This window comes from Balaenoptera musculus, chromosome 12 (genome assembly GCF_009873245.2).
Source record: "Balaenoptera musculus isolate JJ_BM4_2016_0621 chromosome 12, mBalMus1.pri.v3, whole genome shotgun sequence".
NCBI classification, from domain to species: Eukaryota; Metazoa; Chordata; class Mammalia; order Artiodactyla; family Balaenopteridae; genus Balaenoptera; species Balaenoptera musculus.
In genome coordinates, this window is record NC_045796.1 from 26,008,790 (window position 1) to 26,034,841 (window position 26,052).

General features: G+C 42.1%; 1 protein-coding gene and 1 pseudogene across 1 annotated transcript; both read right to left on the reverse strand.

The window, feature by feature from the left end:
- Positions 1–4,541: 4,541 nt before the first annotated feature.
- HEBP2 (heme binding protein 2) lies at positions 4,542–9,916 on the reverse strand. Its single transcript, XM_036870859.1, has 4 exons — positions 9,747–9,916; positions 9,041–9,176; positions 8,123–8,303; positions 4,542–5,089 (listed from the first exon to the last, which is right to left on the reverse strand). The coding sequence occupies exons 1-4, from the start codon at positions 9,843–9,845 to the stop codon at positions 4,891–4,893; spliced, it is 615 nt and encodes a 204-aa protein (XP_036726754.1). The 5' UTR covers positions 9,846–9,916; the 3' UTR covers positions 4,542–4,890.
- An 11,348-nt stretch (positions 9,917–21,264) lies between these two features.
- LOC118905465 lies at positions 21,265–21,541 on the reverse strand (annotated as a pseudogene).
- Positions 21,542–26,052: the final 4,511 nt, after the last annotated feature.

Below are 26,052 nucleotides of genomic sequence, written 5' to 3' on the forward strand. Positions count from 1 at the left end.
AACTGTGAGAAATACATTTCTCTTGTTTAAGCCACTCAATCTATGGTATTCTGGTATAGCAGCCCAAACAGAGTACGACAAAAATCCTCCCATGGGCCTTGTTGCTGCCTATGATATACCCATTCCAGCATGCCCCTTCCGTGAGCCTTTTAAGTCCTTCCTCTATTACCTCTTCCATCAGTTCAGGCATTTCAACATTTCTATCACTGTTTCAGGCTGCCAGGAGCCTCCCTAAAGCAGTGAGTTTGCTGTATCCCCTGGAGTTCTACTCATGGTGTTAACTCCTGTATCCAGAGCAATATCCCCAAGTCAGCAAGCTTCCTTTATCCAGTCTTGTGTCCTGGCACCTTTGGCTGAGCACCTTCAGAACCTAGTCCCCAGGTACTCTCCTGGCCCTGCCAGTACACGTTGGCCAGGCTATGCGGCAACATTTGCACATCGTCCATCTCTTCCTTCATCAGGCCCAGCCTGGCCTCTGCCAGGTTATGCTGTGACTTCACCTTGGGTAAATGCCTGATAGTCGGGAGATGGGGTGGGGACAGCTCCTAGAGGCACCTGTTGCCTTATGGGGGAAAGACCTCTATATTGTCTTTCCTCATATTAGGGCAGGAGGAGGGAGAGAGGGTAGTTCTAGCTCTTAATGGGGGGAAGGGTGGGCCTCTTCCACACGCCCAGAATGTTCAGAAACTTCTAGGGAGTCAAAACTGTTGGGGGCATCCGCCAGATGTCCCCATTTCATGTTCCAGGTTTGGTCCTGACCGTGACACGGCAGATCGGGCTTGGTTGAACATCTGTTGCTGGTTATGCCTTTTACCATCCAATCCTTATGCTGGCCTTCTGCATGAGGTGAGGACTTCTTAGCAAGCTATCAAAGAGGCTCTGGCCCTCACATGTAGTTTTACATTCTTTGTTAACTGACCTCGACTTTCCATCATCCACCTGCAGGACAACAGTCCAACTCAGTAACAGCCATTCAAGTCTACTGTCCTTGTACTCATTATCCACCCCACTCCTAATTTTTGAAGCACCTGAATCATTCACCAGTCACCGCATTCCTTTTCACCAGTAAGCTATTCCATTTAAGGGATTAATAACTAGACAGCCTTGTGCCACGAGCTGTGTATGTACGGCCTGTCCACAGGGATGGGGAACTCATAACCAGCCAGGCAGTGCATGACCCAGTCCCCAAAATGCTGTCTTACTGCCCACAATCTTGGGGCCACACTGATACCAGCTGTGCCAGTTTGATGCTGAGACAGAGTTGGGAGTACAAAAGATGTATGGTGATGTCATACCCATGAAAGGAAAAAGGAAACACAAGATTGGGCAGGGGAGCTGTCAGACTGCAACACAGATCTGACACTTTCTACGAGCCCACCAGGGAGCTCTGGAGCAAAGACTGTCTATAGGAAGGGTCCCGAGTCGGACAGAAATGGCTAGGTCTTTGTACCACCAGCTTGCTCAGTCTTTGGCTAAAAGATGCCAGTAAAAAAAGCATGCCATCAGCTCCTCCTGCCTCGCTCCACTGTAGGCTAGTAGGCTAGGTACCCCCCTGAAAATAGTGTGTCCTTATCTTGAAATCTGCAGTGGATCCTGAAGAAAGTCACAGCTGGAGACATCGGCTAACCACACCCCTCACAGCTGGGAGCGGTCCTTTCATGAAGGTGGATCTGAGTGGCATGTCCCCCCCCCACCCCGCCGTGCTTGCCGGCCATGACTCCAAATCCCAGAAAAGATATGCCCATTCTTTGGCCACAATCAGAAATAAGTACCAGAAGTGACTGATGACAGCTTCGCTTCGGTAACCTCGCCTCTGAACCAGGCTCCTAAATCACGCTCATCAGCAGCGACCCCGCTCTGGTAACCGCACCTCCACAACTAAAGCTCAATCAGTTCCTAAGTGATTCTGAAAGTCCGCTAATCCTTGAACTCTGCACTTCCAGAAACTCTGTACAAGTCAGCGTTTTCTTTGTCCAGAGAGACTGTGTCCTGCAAGCACAGCGCAAGCTGCTCAGCAAGCAGTATGTGCAGCTTTGTTCTGGATACTGAAGGGGGCTTCTGCCTTTGACACGTCACCTCTGCTCAGAAGGCTTCCCCCGCCCCCAGGCTGTCATCTGAGTGGCTCCTTCTCATCATTCAGATCTCATGTGTCTCTTCCTCGGGGAGGCCTGGCCTGCCCGCCCACGTGACAGCCACTGAACTCCGCCCAGCCACACCCTATCCCACCGCCCCACTGGTATTTGCACTCTCTCGCTCTCCAGAACGTACACTCCACAAGGACAGGGGCCCTGCCTGTCCTGCTCACTGTTGTATTCTCAGCTGGAAGGTGGACTGAGTAGGAGAGTGGAAGACGTGGTTGGATTTGATGGATACAGCCACTGATGGGGGCATTTCTGCCTGTCACCATAGCCCAGCGCCTGGAATAGTGTGTAGAGCCTGCGACCCAGGAGGGACTCCATAATGCTTCTTGAAGAATGAATGAAAATAAATGGCATTCCAGTGAATGCCAGGAGGCAAGGGAGAAATGGGAATTATTGTCCTATGTAAGGGTCTAGGGGGAACTAGGATTTTATTCTGGGGAGCAGGGAAGATCAGGCCAAATCAGAGCCTGTTGGTAAGTAGAGTGATTGGAGCATGCTGGGAGGGAGAGCCTGAAGATGGGAGAAGGCCTAATTGATGGAGTGTGAATTAGACCAACAGGAAAGGTGGATGATTTAGTCTCGGAAAGGAATCTAGACATGAATTTCCTATTGATAAGAGAAGAAAAATCTCAATAGAAATGTTGAGGGATATTTTGTAGTCAGTGCCAGCCACATAATTAAAATACCTGATTTTGCTGACATTTTGCTGACATAAAATACCTGACATTGCTGTGAGAAATACTCTCTGGTCTGGATTAATTGAGGGCTGAAAAATGTTTTAGTTTATGATTTATGGACCAGGAGGGGAAAATGGGATACCCTGGACTGAACAGTACAAAATCGCTTTTTTATGGAACATGTTTCAGATTACAACTAAATCTTGGCAATCAGACATATGCTTTTCTCATCTAAAATGGAAGTTACTGCATAAGAGATGTCTATTTTTGTAGGACTATGGAGTAAATATATAAATATTTACCTCATACCAGTAGAGGCGAGTACTGTGGACTTTCATCAGTAGGAGGGCTAGAAGGTGACCCACAGCTGGTTTTGGTAAATGAGCTAAGAAAGAAATTTAATTTCTTTTTGACAAACACAAAAATGCAAAGAATAAAAAAAATAATCAATGCAAGCAAATACCTTTGGAAAATAATTGCCTAAGACTTAAAAAATTATATCCATATAATAATTTCAAAACCGGAAACCTAGCTTGTTTTCTATCAAAAATTATAATCTAAAAGGTATCTCTGAGGGCATAATCATGTTGATTATGCATTCATGACATGCAGGAGGGACCCCTCAACACAGTCCTAGCCCACTGATGGCCTGAGAAAGCTGCACTCTAGGACACTGACTGCCAGTGGGTGCCGCGGTTAACAGCCTGGACCCAGGAGTCTGACTGCCTGGGATGGAATCGGCCTCTGCCCTTACGGCTCCAGCTGGGGGCAAGTTACCTTACATCTCCGTGCCTCAATGTCCTCATCTGTGAAATGGAGATGACACAAGGTGGCACACAGGGTTGTTCTGAGGGTCGACTGTGGGAATTCAGGTGAAATGCTTAGAAAGCTACACCTAGAAGGCAATCCATAAATGTTAGCTATGGAAACCACTAACTGTAGGTACGTTGGTCTAGTGTACCCAGGTTAGGGAGATTAATTTTAAGAGATACCGTATAATGCTGGGGCTGCAGGGACCTTGAGCATCATCCGGCCCCACCCTTTCATCCACTGGATACCCAAATCTGCCACATAAGTGATCACGTGCCTGCTTGAACACACGCCAATGATAGAAACGGGAAGTAATGTCATTCATGGGCAGCTTTACCTATTGGGAAGTCACTGAGCTCCAAGCTGCTTTTCTCCTTCGTGCCTACAACCATCGTCCACTAGGAGCCCACAGTAAAGCTATGACCTTCCCATGACAGGCTTCTAGATATCTGACTGACACTCTTCTCCAGGACAAGCGCATTCCAATACAATTAGGTCCAAATTTCAACCTCTTTGATTTTACAGCAAACCCCTCTTTGAATACTGAATCATTTTTACATACTGATTCAGTATATAAAAATACTGCATAAAATACTGCATAAAATGCTTTAAAAATTCAAGTGAATTTTGAAAGTCTATGTTTGTATACATTTCTTCAGAAAAAACATGCCTCTCTTGAGTATCAAAATAAAATAGGAAGTCCCTAACTTCATACATTTATTTTTTGTCATGGAATATTAGCAACACTTTTGAGTATTCTGAGAGCTTTTCTTGTGTGGTGGGAGCAGTGGGCAGGTAGGAAAGAGGGCTCAACAGAAAAAGTAACAGTGGCAGCTGCAAAAGACACTTTGATTTTTGGTTCCAACTGAACTTGAGTTCTCTAGGCTTGACGGCCTTGTAGTTCCACACAGGATAAACTTTAACATTTTTATTGATAATATCTGGAGGAGGTAACATCCAACTGACACAAATCCAAGTAGAAATAAGGCAACATGATTGTGATACAGTGAAGAAGGGGGAAGTAACATGACGTTTCCCTGGAGCCTCATAGAAATAAAGATCGATTTACATGTTTATAGAATACTGTCCCCTGTTATCTGTGTATCTAAAGCTTCAAGCATTAAAAAGGCACAGTGGAAATAAGCTCAATTCATAGTAGTACTCTCAGGTAGAGATACTAGACACATTTTGCTTATGGGTAATGTTGACGTCTACGTTAAACAGAAGTTTTGCCCCTGGCAATGGACCTTCCTCTCATTTTGTCATTCACTTTCTTTGGAGGGTTCTTTTTTCTGAATCAACCACACTTCATTTCTTCTATCAAGCAATTTGAAAGGACTGTTGTAGCCTGCGGTGTAGTAAACCTTTTCATCGAAAACTTTTCCTTCTTCCCTCAAAATGCTTGCTAATGTCAAGAGTTGTTCTTGATTCTTTTGGGCACTAGAGAATCCATCGAAAGACCTACAAAGGAGAAAGTAAATGACCATAAATGATTTTAATACTGATGTGAATGTCAGTCTAAGAAGAAAAGTGGGAGCTGATACAAGGAAACCTGGATGGAGCGTGGTTTCAAAGCTCCTCCCTCTTGGCAGCTGAACTGACTGTTCCCTTCCTCTGGTTCCCAGGCTCAGTGTGACCTCACACGCACTGAGGGGACCCAGGAGGAGGCAATACGTCCCAGCTGTTGGGCAGATTTGGAAGTTATGCCATCTTGTGCTCTAACTCTGTGCTTCTCAAGCTCTAATGTGCATGCAAGTCACCTGGGAAAACACAGGTTCAGGAGGTCTGGGCTGGGGCCCAAGAGCCTGCATTTCCAACAGTCTCCTGTACTGTTGATTCTCCTGGTCAGAGAGCCACAGTGAATCCCCCTTAGCAGCCTCCCTTTAGTCTTTCCATTTTCTATCGAACATTTCCCCTTTCTTTCTCTCCTTAGAAAAAGGGCAGGCACTGCATTACAGATGAACATAAGTTTTGATCCTCTATGGAAGAGATGGACATTTTGGCAGCTCTATACAGTCTGAGAAAAGCTTTAACAGAGACAAAATCAAAGTGCTTGGGAACACTGAGGATATGATTACATCGGGGCAAGGTGTGTCTCTGAGTTGGGTCTGGAATGGAGGATAGTTTTGCTGGGCAGAGAAAGGGGAGGGATAAGAAAAGAACAAAAGTCCAGAAATACAAAGCAATTTCATAGTGAGGCATAAAATGAGGTCAGAAAGGTGAGTCAGAGCTGGAAGGAGGAACCTTGTACATCATCCTAAGGCCTTTTGAGATTATTCTAAAGGATGTTGGAAAAGCAGAAAAGTAACTTGATTAGATCTGGGTAAGAATATAGGCAGAGAGATGGAAACTAGATTGGAGAGAAGGGGCCAGTTAGGAGGTCGCTAAGAGGATGGGGATGAAAAGACAGTCAAAAGATTTGCATAAAAAGTGGGAAAATAGAAGTTTAAGTGTAGATTTTAAAGTATATAAACAAAAATACCCTGAGATTAAATCATGACAGCACACCGACCTAGCTGAGTTGCTGACATGTAAACGTGATGAATTTGAAGGCTGAGAATAGGAAAAACAGACACAAAAACATTCCTAATATGCCTTCTTTAGCATAAGGTTTATTATCAATGTGCCAGTGGAAAAGATCATTCCTACCATTCTTCAGATAAGATGTAAGGTCTCGAGGGTACAAACCAGGCCTGTTCTGTTCAACAATGTCTACCAGGCACCTAGTCATTCCTGGCATGCAGTACCTTTTAAATCCCAGTTGAGTAAGTAGAGGAATCTGTGTATGCACATGTATATAAAATAAAACGTTGAAGATAAATTGATAAAACTGTTCTATTTCCATCATGTTGACTGATGATGATAATTCTGAACCACGTGTTAGGAAACACTTCGGGTCCTAAATTTATTATTTATTTCCTTAAGGAATGTTCTGCCTAAAGGGAATCTGTTTCAGATTCCACTTTTTCCTTGAAATCAAATCTTGAGCCTCTTACTTAGAAATCATCTTCTGTCCTCTGAATACATGTTGTTCTACAATGATCTATCCATGGCTTTATTCAGGACACAGACATATACTGAGCCTCCCCACACACACCTGCCTCACCAGGAGCTGAAGGATACGGGCAGAGTAACATGTTGCTATATTCTTGAGGAAGTTACAGTCTATCAGTAGGTCATTAGAATTTAGAATCATAAGACCGAGTGGCTGGCTGACTGGAGAAACTGAGGAAGGCATCACAGACAAGGTACCAATTGATCTAAGTCCTGAGGGATGAAAGTAGGCTCTCCAGGAAGAGAAGAAAGAGGGAGCCGGAGCTGGTAGTAATATCATGCTCATGTTCTAAGTATTTTAGGTAAATTAACTCATCTGATCTTCATGGCAACCCTGTGAGATAGTAGGTAGGTACTGTGATTAGACACATTTTACAGATGAGATTTTTGGCAAGGAAAGTCTCAGTAACTTGCCTAAGGTCAAAGGTACAGAGATGTGGAGGAACTCAGCCTACTCAGTGAAGGGCGGGAGGTGGGGGGAGTTGTCAGGGAGACAGCTTGGGCCGCGGGTTGCAGGTGATGCGTGTACTGAACGGTCTGAATGTCACGTGGAAGCAAGAGGAAGCCAACGGATTTTTAAACACAGTAGCAGGTTGGGGTTTTGTTGCTGTCGTGAGAACGATCGGGGCTCCAGGGTGGAGGGCCAGGGAGAGGTGACTGGTGGGCAGAGAGAACAGCTGGGAGGCTCCTGAAGTGGAACCTGAGGCTGAAAAACGGCAGAGTATCTGGTGAGTGTCAGGCATGTGCCGAGCACTGGGGTAGCAAAGAGGACTTAGCTGCGGTCCCTGTAAGGTGAGGGCCCGAGCAAGGAACAGTGGGGAGGAAGGGAACGGAATCACGACCCTTTCTGAGGCGAATGGGCCAGATTCAGGGGCTGGTTATCAGGGCAGGGTGTGCTACCGATGGCTACGATGGTCCTTGCTGGGGAGGCCGGCAGGCTGATCAGTCGCTTTACTGAGACAGGCACTGTAGGTCAGAGTAAGGAACCAGTAAACCAACCAACAGAGGCAGTCACTGCAGGAAGCAGCTGCCATCCTTTGGGCTGGGGGAACCAAGGGAAGAGTTTGAGGCTATCAGAAACTACGAGTTGAGAGGAGGGGTACCATGCATTGTTTTGAGGTATTTTTCTCCAAATTTAACTAGAGGGCGGGTAAGGACAGTCTTTTGCTTTTGTGGGGGAAGGTCCGGTGTATAATTTGTATTGCGTCTTATCCGTGGAAGGTGTGCATCAGCCTTCTCATTAAATGTATTAGTTATTTCTTCTAAAGGACCCTTAGTAACGTATAAGGCTAAGTCACTAGGAAAACACCACAAAATGCATTCGACCTGTTTTTATGGAAGGGGGAAAAGCATAGGAGCTAAGCTGCCCAGGAGCTAAACTATGAGTGCCCGCCAAGTAAAACCAACAGTCAGAAAGGCTATAAATTATCTACCACTTACCGTACAAACACCGTCATTTCAGCTCTGTCTTCGATGAAGACATCTGACTCTGAAGGCCTGGGGGGATCAGATTGCCATTCGGAGGGGATATACAGGGAAATGGTAATGGTAGACTCGCCGAAAGGACCTGAACCAGGCTCCACGTAGCTTGTCACTGGAGCTGTCATCCTTATTTTCATCTCTGTGCCACAAAAAAATATACATTTAAATGCAAAGGAGACCGTGAAAGCAGATTTAGTGTATTTATGACCACATTTAAAAACTTATTTTTTGACTTGAGTTTCTTGATTTACTTGACATAAATATTTAACCTTTAAGATAATTTTCATCTTAAAAAAAAATAAGGGCAAAATGACAATTATCCACTGCCCACATTAAACACTTTCTGTATTATTAATATTTTTCATTAATAAATTCCATAGTTTTAGGGACAGAAGGGGAAATGAGAGATCACATAGTCCAGTTCATTCTTTACTTTTACAATTCAGAAACAGAGGTCTCATTGGCTAAGTGACCTGCTAAAACATAAATAGCATCAGAGCCAAACCAGAAGATATATCTTGACACCCTGGATCTTGTGTTCTTTGACCCTTCCTGCCTCCTAATGTCTCTTACCCTACCAGTCACCAAATTACCTCAAAGCATTAGCCATGAAAATGTCTTAATGCTAGTTACACAGAGGCCCAGTTCATCCAGCAGAATCACAAACAAGGAGAACAGAGGCTAACAAGCACTACCCAGTACTACACTCCTCTAGACGCCTCGGGTCCTGAGAAGAGTCCTCTTCAACCATTAAGTCTTTGATGATCTGGTTATTTTTCTATTCTAAAAGCTATTTATTTAAACAGCGAAAACTCAATAAGCCAGGGCACTCAACCACAATACAGTGTGTATAATGACAAGGAAAAGTGCCTTCACCTTTCTCGTTTCTGCCTTGAATGTAGCTGTTCAGCCTTGTGAAGCCGGTCTGCATGGCCGAATCCCAGTCCGTAGACTCAACCGAAGTGCTGACCCACTTCGCAGGTCCGTAGTGTCGGATCTCATAACTTCCGGGCTAAGATGGAACAGGGGGAACTTCGGGAAGCAATTCTAAGAAGGCAGAGCGTGAGATGCAACAGTACAGGTACCTTGATCTCGGGTCCACCTGGGACGGCCAGCCCAGGGGCTGCGCTCCCTTGGGGTCCGGCCGGAGGTTCTGGCTTCCCAGCACCGGGCAGGGCTCCTCCCCCGCGGCTCCCATCTTTGGATTAGAGACGCCGGCGGCCTCTGCCCCACAAACAGGGGTAGGGAGAGTCGGCTCAATTCGGGTTAAAAGCAAGCAACTGTTCCGGCCCCGCCCGGAGGGTCCCATCTCAGGTTTTGGGACGTGGTCGATTTTTTTTTTTTTTTTTAACCGCAAAGAAAAGAAATTGAGATGTGGCCAGTACCTGGGGGTAACTACGGCTTACCGACCGCATCTTCCCGTTTGTGCAGGAATGGAGCTAGGGACTCTGACCATTTTAAAAAATGTGCTTTTAAGTTAAACCTATGGGACCCTCCGGCCGCATTGAAGGTCACCTCGAGGACAGCCCCACGCTTCCCACCCCCCCTGCCCTCAACCTTCGCGCCCGCTGGTGGAGCCTACCTGGGGGCCCGCGTCCTCCGGGGCTTCCCAGCACGGCGTCTCCGCGAGGGCCTCCGAGCCCTCGGCTGCCCCGGGATCGGGCTCCAGCACCTCGGCCATGGGCAGCGCCGACGCTCCGAGAAAGAAGCCGGCGAGCTGCGCCGGAAGGGAGCCACTCGGGACCGCCCCGCCTGCGTGTCCCCGAGTCCCCGCCCCGTAGACGCCCGGCCCCCTCTACACACTGCAGGAGCCCCGAGTCCGCAGGACTCTGCGAGGCCGAGGCCGGGAGGGGGCGCTGCGACCGCGATCCCAACCCAGGGCAGCTCTGGCCGGCCGCTCCCCTGCGGGTCCCCCACGAGACCCGATGGCAGGGTCAGCTTGGCCAGGCTTTCTCTGGGGGGGTGGGGGGGGGTGGGGGTGGTTTCTCCCACCTCCACCCTTTTTTTTTTTATTTTAAATCTTTATTGGAGTATAATTGCTTTACGGTGTTGTGTTAGTTTCTGCTGTATAACAAAGTGAATCAGCTATATGCATAGGTATATCTCCATATCCCCTCCCTCTTGTGTCTTCCTCCCACCCTCCCTATCCCACACCTCTAGGTGGTCACAAAGCACCCAGCTGTTCTCCCTGTGCCATGCAGCTGCTTCCCACTAGCTATCTATTTTACATTTGGTAGTATGTATATGTCCATGCTACTCTCTTACTTCGTCCCAGCTTAACCTTCCCCCTGCCTGTGTCCTCACGTCCATTCTCTACATCTGTGTCTTTGTTCCTGTCCTGCCCCTAGGTTCATCAGAACCAGTTTTTTTTTTTTTTAGATTCCATATATATGAGTTAGCATATGGTATTTGTTTTTGTCTTTCTGACTTACTTCACTCTGTATGACAGACTCTAGGTCCATCCACCTCATCACAAATAACTCAATTTCGTTTCTTTTTATGGCTGAGTAATATTCCATTGTATATATTTGCATCTTCTTTATCCATTCATCTGTTGATGGACACTTAGGTTGCTTCTGTGTCCTGGCTATTGTAAATGGTGCTGCAATGAACACTGTGGTACATGTCTCTTTTTGAATTATGGTTTTCTCAGGGTACATGCCCAGTAGTGGGATTGCTGGGTCATATGGTAGTTCTATTTTTAGTTTTTTAAGGAACCTCCATACTGTTCTCCACAGTGGCTGTACCAATTTACATTCCCACCTATAGTGCAAGAGGGTTCCCTTTTCTCCACACCCTCTCCAGCATTTGTTGTTTGTAGATTTTTTGATGATGGCCATTCTGACCAGTGTGAGGTGATACCTCATTGTAGTTTTGATTTGCATTTCTCTAATGATTAGTGATGTTGAGCATCCTTTCATGTGTTTGTTGGCAATCTGGATATATTCTTTGGAGAAATGTCTGTTTAGGTCTTCTGCCCATTTTTGGATTGGGCTTTTTGTTTTTTTGGTATTGAGCTGCATGAGCTGCTTGTATATTTTGGAGATTAATCCTTTGTCAGTTGCTTCATTTGCAAATATTTTCTCCCATTCTGAGAGTTGTCATTTCATCTTTTTTATGGTTTCCTTTGCTGTGCAAAAGCTTTTAAGTTTCATTAGTTCCCATTTGTTTATTTTTGTTTTTATTTCCATTACTCTAGGAGGTGGGTCAAAAAAGATCTTGCTATGATTTATGTCACAGAGTGTTCTGCCTATGTTTTCCTCTAAGAGTTTTATAGTGTCTGGCCTTACATTTAGGCCTTTAATCCATTTTGAGTTTATTTTTGTGTATGGTGTTAGGAAGGGTTCTAATTTCATTCTTTTACATGTAGGTGTCCAGTTTTCCCAGCACCACTTATTGAAGAGGCTGTCTTTTCTCCATTGTATACTCTTGCCTCCTTTATCAAAGATAAGGTGACCGTATGTGCGTGGGTTTATCTCTGGGCTTTCTATCCTGTTCCATTGATCTATATTTCTGTTTTTGTACCAGTACCATACTGTCTTGATTACTGCAGCTTTGTAGTATAGTCTGAAGTCTGCGAGCCTGATTCCTCCAGCTCCATTTTTCTTTCTCAAGATTGTTTTGGCTATTCGGGGTCTTTTGTGTTTCCATACAAATTGTAAAATTTTTGTTCTACTTCTGTGAAAAATGCCATTGGTAGTTTGATGGGGATTGCACTAAATCTGTAGATTGATTTGGGTAGTATAGTCATTTTCACAATGTTGATTCTTCCAATCCAAGAACATGGTATATCTCTCCATCTGTTTGAATCATCTTTAATTCCTTTCATCAGTGTCTTATAGTTTTCTGCATACAGGTCTTTTGTCTCCTTAAGTAGGTTTATTCCTAGGTATTTTATTCTTTTTGTTGCAATGGTAAATGGGAGTGTTTCCATAATTTCTCTTTCAGAATTTTCATCATTAGTATATAGGAATGCAAGAGATTTCTGTGCATTAATTTTGTATCCTGCTACTCTACTAGATTCATTGATTAGCTCTAGTAGTTTTCTGGTAGCATCTTTAGGATTCTCTATGTAATGTCATCTGCAAACAGTGACAGTTTTACTTCTGCTTTTCTGATTTGGATTCCTTTTATTTCTTTTTCTTCTCTGATTGCTGTGGCTAGGACTTCCAAAACTATGTTGAATAATAGTGGTGACAGTGGGCAACCTTGTCTTGTTCCTGATCTTAGAGCAAATGGTTTCAGTTTTTCACCACTGAGAACGATGTTGGCTGTGTGTTTGTCATATATGGCCTTTATTATGTTGAGGTAGGTTCCCTCCATTCCTACTTTCTGGAGAGTTTTTATCATAAGTGGGTGTTGAATTTTGTCAAAAGCTTTTTCTTCATCTCTTGAGATTATCATATGGTTTTTATCCTTCAATTTGTTAATATGGTGTATCACATTGATTTGTGTATATTGAAGAATCCTTGCATTCATGGGATAAACCCCACTTGATTGTGGTGTATGATCCTTTTAATGTGCTGTTGGATTCTGTTTGCTAGTATTTTGTTGAGGATTTTTACATCTATGTTCATCAGAGGTATTGGTCTGTAGTGTTCTTTTTTTGTGACATCTTTGTCTGGTTTTGGTATCAGGGTGATGGTGGCCTTGTAGAATGAGTTTGGGAGTGTTCCTGTCTCTGCTATATTTTGGAAGAGTTTGAGAAGGATAGGTGTTAGCTCTTCTCTAAATGTTTGATAGAATTCATCTGTGAAGCCATCTGGTCCTGGGCTTTTGTTTGTTGGAAGATTTTTAATCACACTTTCAATTTCAGTGCTTGTGATTGGTCTGTTTATATTTTCTATTTCTTCCTGGTTCAGTCTTGAAAAGTTGTGCTTTTCTAAGAATTTGTCCATTTCTTCCAGGTTGTCCATTTTATTGGCATATAGTTGCTTGTAGTAATCTCTCATGATCCTTTTATTTCTGCAGTGTCACTTGTTACTTCTCCTTTTTCATTTATAATTCAGTTGATTTGAGTCTTCTCCCTTTTTTTCTTGATGAGTTTGGATAATGGTTTATCAATTTTGTTTATCTTCTCAAAGAACCAGCTTTTAGTTTTATTGATCTTTGCTATTGTTTCTTTCATTTCTTTTTCATTTATTTCTGATATGATCTTATGATTTCTTTCCTTCTGCTAACTTTGGGGTTTTTTGTTCTTCTTTCTCTGATTGCTTTAGGTGTAAGGTTAGGTTGTTTATGTGAGATTTTTCTTGTTTCTTGAGGTAGGATTGTATTGCTATAAACTTCCCTCTTAGAACTGCTTTTGCTGCATCCCATAGGTTTTGGGTCATCGTGTTTTCATTGTCATTTGTTTCTAGGTATTTTTTTGATTTCCTCTGATTTCTTCAGTGATCTCTTGGTTGTTTAGTATCATATTGTTCAGCCTCCATGTGTTTGTATATTTTACAATTTTTTTCCTGTAATTGATATCTAATCTCATAGCATTGTGGTCAGAAGAGATACTTGATACTATTTCAATTTTCTTAAATTTACCAAGGCTTGATTTGTGACCCAGGATATGATCTATCCTGGAGAATGTTCCATGAGCACTTGAGAAGAAAGTATATTCTGTTGTTTTTGGATGGAATGTCCTATAAATATCAATTAAGTCCATCTTGTTTAATGTGTCATTTAAAGCTTGTGTTTCCTTATTTATTTTCATTTTGGATGATCTGTCCATTGGTGAAAGTGGGGTGTTAAAGTCCCCTACTATGATTGTGTTACTTTTGATTTCCCCTTTTATGGTTGCTAGCATTTGCCTTACGTATTGAGGTGCTCCTATGTTGGGTGCATAAATATTTACAATTGTTATGTCTTCTTCTTGGATTGATCCCTTGATCATTATGTAGTGTCCTTCTTTGTCTCTTGTAATAGTCTTTATTTTAAAGTCTATTTTGTCTGATATGAGAATTACTACTCCAGCTTTCTTTTGATTTCCATTTGCATGGAATATCTTTTTCCATCCCCTCACTTTCAGTCTGTATGTGTCCCTAGGTCTGAAGTGGGTCTCTTGTAGACAGCATATGTACAGGTCTTGTTTTTGTATCCATTCAGCCAGTCTGTGTCTTTTGGTTGGAGCATTTAATCCATTTACATTTAAGGTAATTATTGATATGTATGTTCTTATTACTACTTTCTTAACTGTTTTGGGTTTGTTATTGTAGGTCTTTTCCTTCTCTTGTTTCCTGCCTAGAGAAGTTCCTTTAGCATTTGTTGTAAAGCTGGTTTGGTGGTGCTGAATTCTCTTAACCTTTACTTATCTGTAAAGGTTTAATTTCTCTGTTGAATCTGAATGAGATCCTTGCTGGGTAGAGTAATCTTGGTTGTAGGTTTTTCCCTTTCATCACTTTAAATATGTTCTGCCACTCCTTTCTGGCTTACAGAGTTTCTGCTGAAAAATCAGCTGTTAACTGTATGGGGTTCCCTTGTATGTTATTTGTTGCTTTTCCCTTACTGCTTTCCATATTTTTTCTTTGTATTTAATTTTTGATAGTTTGATTAATATGTGTCTCGGTGTGTTTCTCTTTGGGTTTATCCTGTATGGTACTCTCTGTGCTTCCTGGACTTGATTGACTATTTCCTTTCCCATGTTAGGGAAGTTTTCGACTATAATGTCTTCAAATATTTTCTCAGACCCTTTCTTTTTCTCTTCTTCATCTGGGACCCCTATAATTCGAATGTTGGTGCATTTAATATTGTCCCAGAGGTCTCTGAGACTGTCCTCAATTCTTTTCATTCTTTTTTCTTTATACTGCTCCCTGGCAGTTATTTCCATCATTTTATCTTCCATCTCACTTATCCATTCTTCTGCCTCAGTTATTCTGTTATTGATTCCTTCTAGAGTATTTTTAATTTCAGTAATTGTGTTGTTTATCACTGTTTTTTGCTCTTTAGTTCTTCTAGATCCTTGTTAAATGTTTCTCGTATTTTCTCCATTCTGTTTCCGAGATTCTGGATCATCTTTACTATAATTACTCTGAATTCTTTTTCAGAGGTTGCCTATTTCATCTTCATTTATTTGGTCTTGTAGGTTTTTACCTTGCTCCTTCGTCTGTAACAAATTTTTTTGTCATTTCATTTTTTTGTTGTTGTTGTTGGGTACTGCTGTATTCTTGTCTTACTGGTTGTTTGGCCTGAGATGTCCAGCCCTGGAGTTTGTAAGCAGCTGGATAGAGCTGGGTCTTGGTGCTGAGATGAGGACCTTTGGGAGGCCTCACTCCAATTGATATTCCCTGGGGTCTGAGGTTCTCTGTTAGTCCAGTGGTTTGGACTTGGAGCTCCCACCACAGGAGCTCGGGCCCGACCTCTGGCCTGGGAACCAAGATCCCAAAGCTTCGTGGCACGGTAAAAAAAAAAAAAAAAAAAAAGGAAGAAAGAATGAAAAAAAGGAGCAGTACAATATCAAAGCATAAAAAACAAAATAAAATTAGAAAGGTACAAAGTATGTATTAGGAAAAATAAAACTATAATTGAAACAACTGCAACAAGGTAAAATAAAACCACAACAGAAAAAAGAAAAAAAAAAGGGGGTGGGGGGAACAAGTCAAAAGGAGAGATCACTAACAAAGTATAAAGAATAAAGTAATGTTAGTAAAATAAAAGATTTATTAGGAAAAATAAAAATATAAAAGAATCAACAACAGTGAATCAACAAGGTAAAACAGAACCCCAATCTAAAAGAGAAAAAAAAAAAAGCCTTGGCTATGGGGGCGGAGTGTAGGCGTGGGGTGGAACGTAAGCAGGGGTGGGGTTTTGGGTGGGGCGGACCTAGGTGGGTGGGGGGTGATGTTTGAGCGTGGGCCCGCCCTTGTTTTTTAATTAACAGGTACACAGAGGCATCCTCTCTGGGAGCCGGAGGCAGAGGACCGAGCAGGGGGCCAGTGGGGTTTCTGGTGTAACCGGTCTGGGAACCTCTCCCATGGCCCCACCCACGGGGAACTGGTTCTGCTGACATCTACTCCTGGGAAGGGAAGTGAGCGAGGTCAGCCCTCTGGGTGCGCCTTCAGTGAAAGGTGGGAGTGGGGGCGGGGAGGGGGAATGCTCCTACCGACTCTGACCTTGGCCGCTCCAGTCTGCACCCCGGTGGGCCGAATGCTAGCACGCCGGTTGGATCCGGGGACCCAGCCTGGGGCAAGCGGGCAGCCTCACTCACACCTAGACGGCAGCTTAGGGCCCAAACAGCCGTCAGGGACCCTAGGGGGAGGCAGTGGGTGGGACCACAGTCCCACATGGAGAAAATCTTCAACTGTACTGGTTTTTTTGTCCTCTTCCACCCAAATGACCCCCATCCCCCTGAGTCATCCCACCAGACCTAACAGGCTGGGAAGGTGAGATGGGAGAGAGAGAAGGGACAGTGGCCAGACCCTAGTGATTTTGAAAGGTTTTGGTTAGATTTATTCTGTATTTTTTTCTAAGAGAATTATTGAGATAAAATTCACTTACCATATAATTCACCCACTTAAGGCATACCATTCAGTGGTTTTTAGTGTATATTCACAGTTGTGTGAATATCAACCACAATGAATTTTAGAACATTGTCGTCATCTTCAACCCCCCAAAAGAAACCCCATTGAAACCCCTTTAGCCATCATTCTTCAATCCTCCACCACCCAGTCCTAGGCAACTGCTAATCTGCTCCTTATTTCTATTCTGGACATTTCCTATAAATGGGATCATACAGTATCTCAATACATTGGGCTGCTATAACAAAACACCGCAGACTGGGTAGCTTATAAACAACAGAAATGTGCTTCTTACACTTCTGGAGGCTGGAAGTCCAAGATCAGCGTGCCAGCAAGGTCAGATGAGGGCCCTCTTCCTGGTGGGACTACTTACGGTCTCCTCACATGGTGGAAGAGGCAAGGAGCTTTCCCTGGTCTCTTATAAGGGCGCTAATGCCATTTGTGAATGGTCTGCCCTCATGACTTAATCACCTCCCAAAGGCCCCATCTCAATGCCATCACATTGGGCATCAGGATTTCAACATATGAATCTTGGAGGACACAAACATAGCATATAGAACGTGGTCTTTTATGACTAGCTACTTTTGCTTAGCAAAATGTTTTCAAGGTTCATCCATGTTGTAGCATGTATCAGTACTTCATACCTTTTAATGGCTGAAAAACATTCAGTTGGATAAACATTTTGTTATTCATTCATCAGCTGATAAACATTTGAATTGTTTCAAACTTTTGACTATTATGAGTAGCAATACTGTTATACACACTTGTATACAGGTTTCTATATGGGCATATGTTTTCTTTCTCTTGGGTAAATACCTAGGAATGGAATTGCTAGGTTAAATGCTAACTCTATATTTAACTTCTTGAGGAACTGCCAAACTGGGTTTTAAAGGGGCTGCACCATGGGAATTCCCTGGCAGTCCAGTGGTTAGGACTCCACTCTTCCACTGCCGGGGCCCAGGTTGGGGAACTAAGATCCCACAAGCCACATGGTGCAGCCAGAAAATAAAATTTTTAAAATAAAAAATAATTAGAAGTAAATAAATAAAGTGGCCGCACCATTTTAGATTTTCACCAATGGGGTATGGGCAGTTTCTCCACATCCTTACCAACACTTCTTATTATCTGGCTTTATTATTATAGCCATCTTAGTGGGTGTGCCTAGTGCTTTACATTTTTTTGTTTTGATATATAATTCACATAACATAAAAGTCACCATTTTAAAGTATACAATTCATTGTTTTTCAATATATTCACTATGTTATACAGGCATCATCACTAATTCCAGAGCATTCTGTCACTCCAGGAAGAAGCCCTGTACAATTTAGCAGTCACTCCCAACCTCCTGGCCTCTGGCAATCACTAATCTACTTTCTGTCTCTATGGATTTGCCAATTCTGGACATTTCATATAAATGGAATTATATATAATATGTGATCTTTGGTGACTGGCTTCTTTCACTTAGTGTAATGTTTTCAAGAGCCATCCATGTTGTAGCATGTATCAGTACTTCATTCCTTTTTATTGCTGAATAATATCCTGTTGTATGGGCCTCCTGCTTTTAAAGCAATTGATGTCTTTACCTTTCCTTCCCCTTCCTGGCCCAAACAGGTATGCAGTGGCCTGTGGATACCTGACACTTTCTAGTGTTATAGCAGATCTATTATTATGCTGAGCTAAATTTGAATTATTTAGTGAGGGCTTAATAATGAATTTTGACTTATTTTTTTAAATAGCCTTATTATTTTAACTTATGTAACAGATGTGACCCATTGTGTAGGTAACTTTGCAAAGCTAAGAACACAATTTTACTTTACAGAAAGGTTTTTTTTTTTTAAGAGGAAAAGGAAGTAATTTACACTGCTGCTTAAGAAATCTGTTTTTCTTTTTCATCTGCACCATACCTTTTACAGTTATTGATGCTTTTTGAAGGCAAGAGCATTTTATTTGTAGAAAAACTGAGGCTAAATTTGGAGACGTTCATTTTATAGGGTGTGGAATATACAATTAATGAAGATAACAGCAGGTGACTAAGCTGAATTATCTATATTTACAAGGTGATAATTAGTCATATAAAAGAAGGAAGGAAAGAAAAGGATTTATTTTAAACTAATATAATTTCAGTTAGAATAAACAATGAAATTCAGAAGGCTCAAGTTTTATACTCATGTGTCAAATAATCTAGCTAGTTTTCTTGTTGATTAATTAAGGTAAAATTTTTCTTTCTATCAGCTCATATTAATTGATGTTTATGTGACATTATGAAGATATTTTAAGATTTACAGCACATGTGGCACCTTTATATCACCAGGGGCCTCCAGGTTCATGCCAGCAGGGAGCAAGCACGGGAGAATGCTGCAGCAGGAATTCCAGCTGGTTCTTATTATTCACGGCAGGTATATATGTTCTATAAGGTCACCATGGACATTGAACTAGTCAATACTGAACCAGAGCTTCTAGGAGAAATACAGACTTAGGTTCCTGTGAGCCTCTGGTTACAACATTTTCATCAACAGATCAATATATAACCTCGTTTTATGTGTGTTATTGTATAAAGATAACTCATTTAATATATATTGTTAATTCATTAACATTGAACTCACAAAAAACAACACTGTAACTTACGCCTTAATGAAGTGTGTATAACATATATCTTCTCTGAAAGGCACATCCCAGCCTTCTTGCACTTAGGAGCACTAGATGGCACTTCAGCACTGCTTGGGGGGCATTTAAAATAGCAAAATCACCAAAAAGAAGCACAAAAATGTGAAAAATGTGGCACTAAATAAACTGTGAAAAGGACACTGGTTTACTGTATAAGACCTCAAAGTAGAAGGCAGAGCTTAGCCTTGCTCGACCTCAGCTGGGAATGTGCAGCCAGTGGCTCAGCTTTTTCACCACTCTACGCACGCACATATCCACCTGCGATCCAGAAAGTGCTGTATTGATCTGGGGGTTACAAATATATATCAGCAAGTAGGTGAATTTGTAAATATGGAATCTGTGATTAATGAGAGTTGACTGTAAATGCTTCCTGCACTAAGTTATATTAGTCACTTCCATTCATATTTCATTGATCAAAGCAAGTCATCAGGCCTTAACTGACTTCAAGAGGGTGTGAAAGCGCAATCACACCGTGTCGTCAAAGAAGATTTCAAATATTTGAGAGAAGTACTAATGCCAATTGCTGATGATATCGTTTGGTCATTCATTGATTATTCCATACTTGTGGCAGATTTTATTTCCCAAAGATAGTTGCAACATTATCTCCCATCCCACATGCTGTTCTTATTATGTGACTTTGACGTACCTCCCATTGAGAGATTGAGGTCTCTGCTCCCTTTCCTTGAAACTGGGCAGACTGTGTGACTTCTGAGGCTAGGTAATTAAAGACCTCCACCAAGTGCTAAGGACACCTACTCTTAGAAATACAACAAGCATGCTGAAGGGAAGCCCAAGCAGCTCCACAGATAGCTATGTATAGGTTCCTAGCTGATGTCCTGACTGACAGGTGGCATCAACCACCACACGTGTGAGTGACCAAGGGTTCAGATGGCTCCAACTCCCTGTCCTCCAGACAGCCTCCGTTCTTCCAAGCTGAGGCCTCGGAGGTCATGGAGCAGACACAAGCAGTATCCGCAGAATCTGTGAGCGTAATAAAATGGTTATTTTTTATGCCACTCTGTTTGAGGTGACTTTTTTCAGGAATAATAACTGGAAGAGTTATTATATGTATCGTCTATGTATAGTGCTGTAGTAGGTGTTGGTGGGTTTTAGAAGTGTATAAAATTTGGTCCTAGTCTCCACATATTTTACATTCAGGTCATTGTTTAAACTGAGGCCATTCTTGTACCCACAATGTAATTAAATAGTTGGTCTTTTTATAGTTACCACGATCTCAAATATGATAACTGTAAAATGGGTAGCAGCTTGGTATTCTAACAGAAAATGTAATCTTTTCTTTTGCTTGGTTTCTCCTTTAGCTTTGGTGAGAATTTTAATACTCATCCATTATTTAGGCACAAAACAACCCACGAAGCTCCATTTACACTAAGCACTTTGCTCAGTGCCTGACACATAATTGCTTGATAAATGTTGAATGAATGCCAGTCCAAATTTATCAGACGCAGACCATGATCGAGTGTCTTTAGAAGCACTTGTGAACCACCTTTCTCATGGGCCACAGAAAATGAAGAGACATTTATTGAATGTGGGGTTGAGGATAAGAAAGCTAAGGTCTAAAGCTGGGAATGTCTTTAAAAATTAAAACATCAATTCTAATCAATATGAGGCTGATATAACTTCTGAGACTGTGGTGAGTGTTTGTAAAAACAGAGAGGGATATCCACACTGATTTTAAAAGGTTCATGCTTTGAAGTAAAAGTAGACAACCAAATACACCACAACTAGGTAGCCAATGTTCTCAAAAAGCTCTTAAAAGAAATTAATATAAATTCATATTTAAATATATTACATACATTTTTTGTTTTAGTTTGGTTTTTATTATTTATTTAATGTTTAGAAACATGGGGATTTTTCCAGGTTCATATTTATTGCACAAATGGAATATCATTTGATGAGTTGACATTAGGTTCTCTAGGCCTGAGAACTTAATGGATGCAGTAGAGACAGGTTGGACTCCATTAATGTTGCTTTCACATCTGGAACTCTTTTGGACCTGCACTTGAAATACAGGATAACCAAAGCAAAGCCTGTATATGTGGTCTGTACATGGTTCATTCTACTTGTGAGAGTGTAAGTGTTGAAATTTTTTTTTAATACCAGTGAACTGGAATTGGGTATCAGTTTCTGGGCCGACAATGGCTTCAATCCTGCCATAGTCACGAATGCTATAGCTTGCGTCCTTCAACATATAAAGCCATCCCTCCACCAGATCAGAAGATGGTGCCTCCTTCAAGGTTTAGGAGTCTGGCTTTTCATCCCAACTCTCCTACTTCCTGGTGTGTGACCTTGGGCATGTGGTTCAGCCTTATTGAATCTGTTTCTTCATTTGTACAAATGGATGGTATTCACCTCATATGATTTTTGAGGATTCCAAGAGATAATGCCTGTTTATCTCTTAGCCCAATGTTTTGCATGCTGAATCCTGATAAATAGTAGTTATTAGCATGGTCTTTTGTGAGTAAAAACTCTGGACCTGTTCATTAAGAACTGAAATTGGTTCTTTGAACTCACCTGATCGCTTGCTTATTGAACACACATATTGCATTCTTATACATTCTGCCTATAGGAGAAAACTTATTGAGATCACTTACTTGTTTATTTTTATGATGACATTAAAAAAATGAGAGGAGAGAGGGAGGGAAAGTGTGGCTAGAACCATTGGGTTTGTGTAGGGAGGAGAGAGAGAACACAGGTATTTTCTCTGAAAAAATTCAGATTTCTCTTGTTTCCTTGCCTGAAGCTGGCTTGCTTTGAACTGGGATAGCCTCCCTCCTAGGGCTGCATTATAACTGTGACGGGCCCAAGGTACTTTTGCCTTGGTGGGTCCCTTCCTCTGTAGAAAAATACAAAAATTATATTTTATGACTCTGCTGGTATAAAGATGAATATAATCTTTGACCCCCAAAGTTAACTTTTAAAATTCTGATTGTAAAAGAAATTAAAACATTTTTATGAACCCCTAAAAATAATGTGAGCTCTAAGCATGGTGCCTGGTGAGGCTAATGGACAGACGGGCCCTGATGTCTTAGTTTCCCTACAAGAGATTAAGAACACATGACGTATTATATGGGCTGATAAATACAGAAAGGCACTAGTACTTACTCTGCCTTTTTGGCAGATGTGTGTTTTAACGCTGTATCCTTCTAACAACCCTCTGAGACAGGTCTTATGAATGTGATAAAGGAGTAACTAATGAATAATTTAGAACCAAGAAGATTCAGTGTTTGAAGTGAGAAAATTTAACTTTGGCCTCACCTTGTTCCGAATCCAGGTGGAGAAGATGAATGCTAATGCTGGCCCTTCAAAACATCCAACTATGTGTATTGTCTGAAAACGCTGGGGAATTGGAGAAGGAGAAGGTAAGTTTTAACTCTATGTTGAGAGTCCTGCACTGCACTAAGAATATGTTGGGGCTTAAGAGTTTGTTGATGCTTATGATACCTTATTCTAACATCAGAAGATGGTGATCTCGGTTCCTTTACCAGGGGCTGATTTGGTCTTTGGGACCACATGGTTTCTGAGGAGCAGTTGTGTGTAATTCTCATCTTTCCTCTTCTATAGGTAAGGCTCTCTCCCCCAACCCCCTGCCAGCTTCTTTCAAGATTTTTTCTTTATTTTTGATTTTCTGCAGTGTGAATATAATGTGCCTAGGTGTAGTTTTTGTTTGTTTTGTTTTGTTTTGTTTTTGGCATTATTACTGCTTGATATTCTCTGAGTTTCCTGGATCTGTGGTTTGACATTAATGTAGGGAAATTTGCCACCATTGTTGCTTCAGATATTTCTCCTGTTCTTTTCTCTTTCTTTTCTCTTTCTGGGATTCCCATTACTCGTATGTAACACCTTTTGTAGTTGTCTCACAGTTCTTGGATATTCTGCTTTGATTTTTTTTTTTTCAGTTTTTTTTTCTCTTTGCTTTTCCATTTTGGAAGTGTTCTATTAACATTTCCTTAAGCTCAGAGATTCTTTCCTCAGCTATGTCCAGTCTACTGATAAGCCCATCAAAGGCATTCTTCATTTCTGTTACAGTGTTTTTGGTTTCTAGCATTTCCTTTTGGTTCATTCTTAGAATTTCCAACTCTCTGCAGACATTGCCCATCTGTTCTTGCATGTTGTCTATTTTTTTTCCATTAGAGCCCTTTGCATATTAATCATATTTATTTTACATTCCTGGTCTGATAATTCCAACAACATTCCTGCCATCTCTGAATCTGTTTCTGATGTTTGCTCTGTCTCTTCAAACTGTGTTTTTTGCTTTTTAGTATGACTTACAATTTTTTCTTGAAAGGTAAACTCAATGTACCAGGTGAAAGGGACTGCAGTACATAGGCCTTTGATAATGTGGTGGCTGGTGGTTAGGTGTGGGGCAAGGGAAAACGTTTTATAGTTTTATGATTAGGTCTCAGTTTTGTAGTGAGCCTATGCCGCTGGTCTGTGAACTTCACAAGCGCTTCTCTGTTGCTTTTTCTTTTCCCCCATTAATTGGAACAAGATAACTCGCAGGGCTGGAGTTGGGTATTTCCCATCCGCAGAGTAAGACTAGAACCAGCTGGGGCTGGGAATTTCCCTCCCCCCAGGTGAGTTAGGCTCTGATAAAACCCCAGTAGGTTAGGCTCTGGTGAAGTAGTTTCTCCTGAGGGCAGACCTTGTTAAGAAGATCAGCACGTTCTGGCGCATTTCAAGATGGTTCCTCTTCTCCTTCTGCTGGAAGCACGAGAAGGTTTTCTTCCCCAGAGCTCCACTGTGAGAATCTGGGAGGGCTCCTAGAGGCGAGACTAACTGAGTTTGGGCCCCTCTGGAGTTTTTAATTCTCAGATTTGTGTACTCTGAGCCTCCAGCAATCCTTCAATTACAGTTGAACTTTCCCCACCCTGGCGCTGGTTCCTGAGGGGGTTTCTGCTTGCGGATTTCTGCTCAGGTAAGTTGTGATTCTTTGTATCTGCCTGTCTGCCTCTCTAATCTGGGGGCCAGCAGTTTGTGACCTCAGTTCTCTGAGGGATTTAAGAAGAGTTGTTGATTTTTCAGTTTGTTCAGCTTTTTCTTGTTGTTAGGATGGAGGAAGGACTTTCAAGCTCTTTTCATGCCGGACCGGAAACTGGACTCCTTTTCCTTTGTATAAAATGTTGCCTGAGTGATATTTTCTCGCCCCACGTAGAACTTAGTGAAAATGTTCACATTCTGGTCACCGTTCCTCGTATCCTCCCTCCCATTCTTAATCTTTTCTGGCTACAATGATTGCTTCCCCAAATACTTTTTAGCTGTTAAAGGTCTAGTTCTTTCATCCCTGGATTTTTAAAAAATTCCACTCTGTCTCGGAGTGCTGACAGCTAGTACTACCCATGTGTGCCAGTCGTGTCAACATTTAAACAAGGATGCACTGTTGTTTCTAATATTCTGCTGGCAAATCCTGCTTTGTGAATTGAATTGGTGGCAGACGCACATTAGGCTGATGGCTTCAGGAAGGGGTTTACAGAGAATGCTGGGTTATAAATGATGGTTCAAAGCTAGATTTACAGATCTAGTTTTCTCTAAACCTGTTACCGTACATCTGTCCACACTGAAGCTCGCCTGTAGTTCGTACCCGCCCACATTACCTAGAGAGAGGACTTTCAGCCTTGCCTTCTATTAGAATCACTGGCTCTATTTCTGTTTAATTGGTCTAGATGGGTCTTGGTATCAGTATTTCTAGCAGTTCCTCGAGTAATTCTACCATGGAACTAGGGTTGAAGTCCACTGGTGTGCTGCGGGTTTCGGCAGACTTCTTCGCTAAAGGAACGGACAGTAAATATTTTAGGCTTTGAAGGTCATAGGGTCTCTGTTGTAACTACCCAACTCTTGATGTAGCAGCCATAGGCAAATGGGCGTGGCTGGGTTCCAATCACTTTATTTCTAGCCACCAAAATTCTAATTCATATAGTTTTCATGCGTCATGACATATTTTTCTTTTTTTTTTTTTTTTTTGTTTTTTTTTTTTTTTTTAATTTTTATTTATTTATTTATTTATTTATGGCGGTGTTGGGTCCTCGTCTCTGTGCGAGGGCTTTCTCCAGTTGCAGCAAGCGGGGGCCACTCTTCATCGCGGTGCGCGGGCCTCTCACTATCGCGGCCTCTCCTGTTGGGGAGCACAGGCTCCAGACGCGCAGGCTCAGTAATTGTGGCTCACGGGCCCAGCTGCTCTGCGGCATGTGGGATCTTCCCAGACCAGGGCTCGAACCTGTGTCCCCTGCATTGGCAGGCGGATTCTCAACCACTGCGCCACCAGGGAAGCCCCTGTTTTTTTTTTAACTATTAAAAACTGTAAAAATCAGTCTTGTCTCACAGGATGTACAATTAACAGGTTGCAAGTGGCATTTGGCCTAGGGGCTGTAGTTTGGCAATAGTTTAGCTGTAGTTTATTTTCTTCAATTCTTCAGTTTGGTTCCATAAGAGAAAATGTTTCCTTAGCTACATCATTGGCAACATCTTCAATGAGTCCTAACACTGACTACTTATTTCAAGTAAGTCTACCAGAACATTTTTAAACACGGCAACGCATTTCCTTATTAGCCTTTGAAATTGTGGCAATTGGGATGCTTTTGTCTACAAGTAACAAGCATGGCTTAAATGGCTTTAAGCAGTAGGAAAGGTATTCTCTCATTAAAATATAGACAGTTGCAGGGTTATTCAGCTGCTTGACAATCATCAACCCAGGTGTTTTCCATC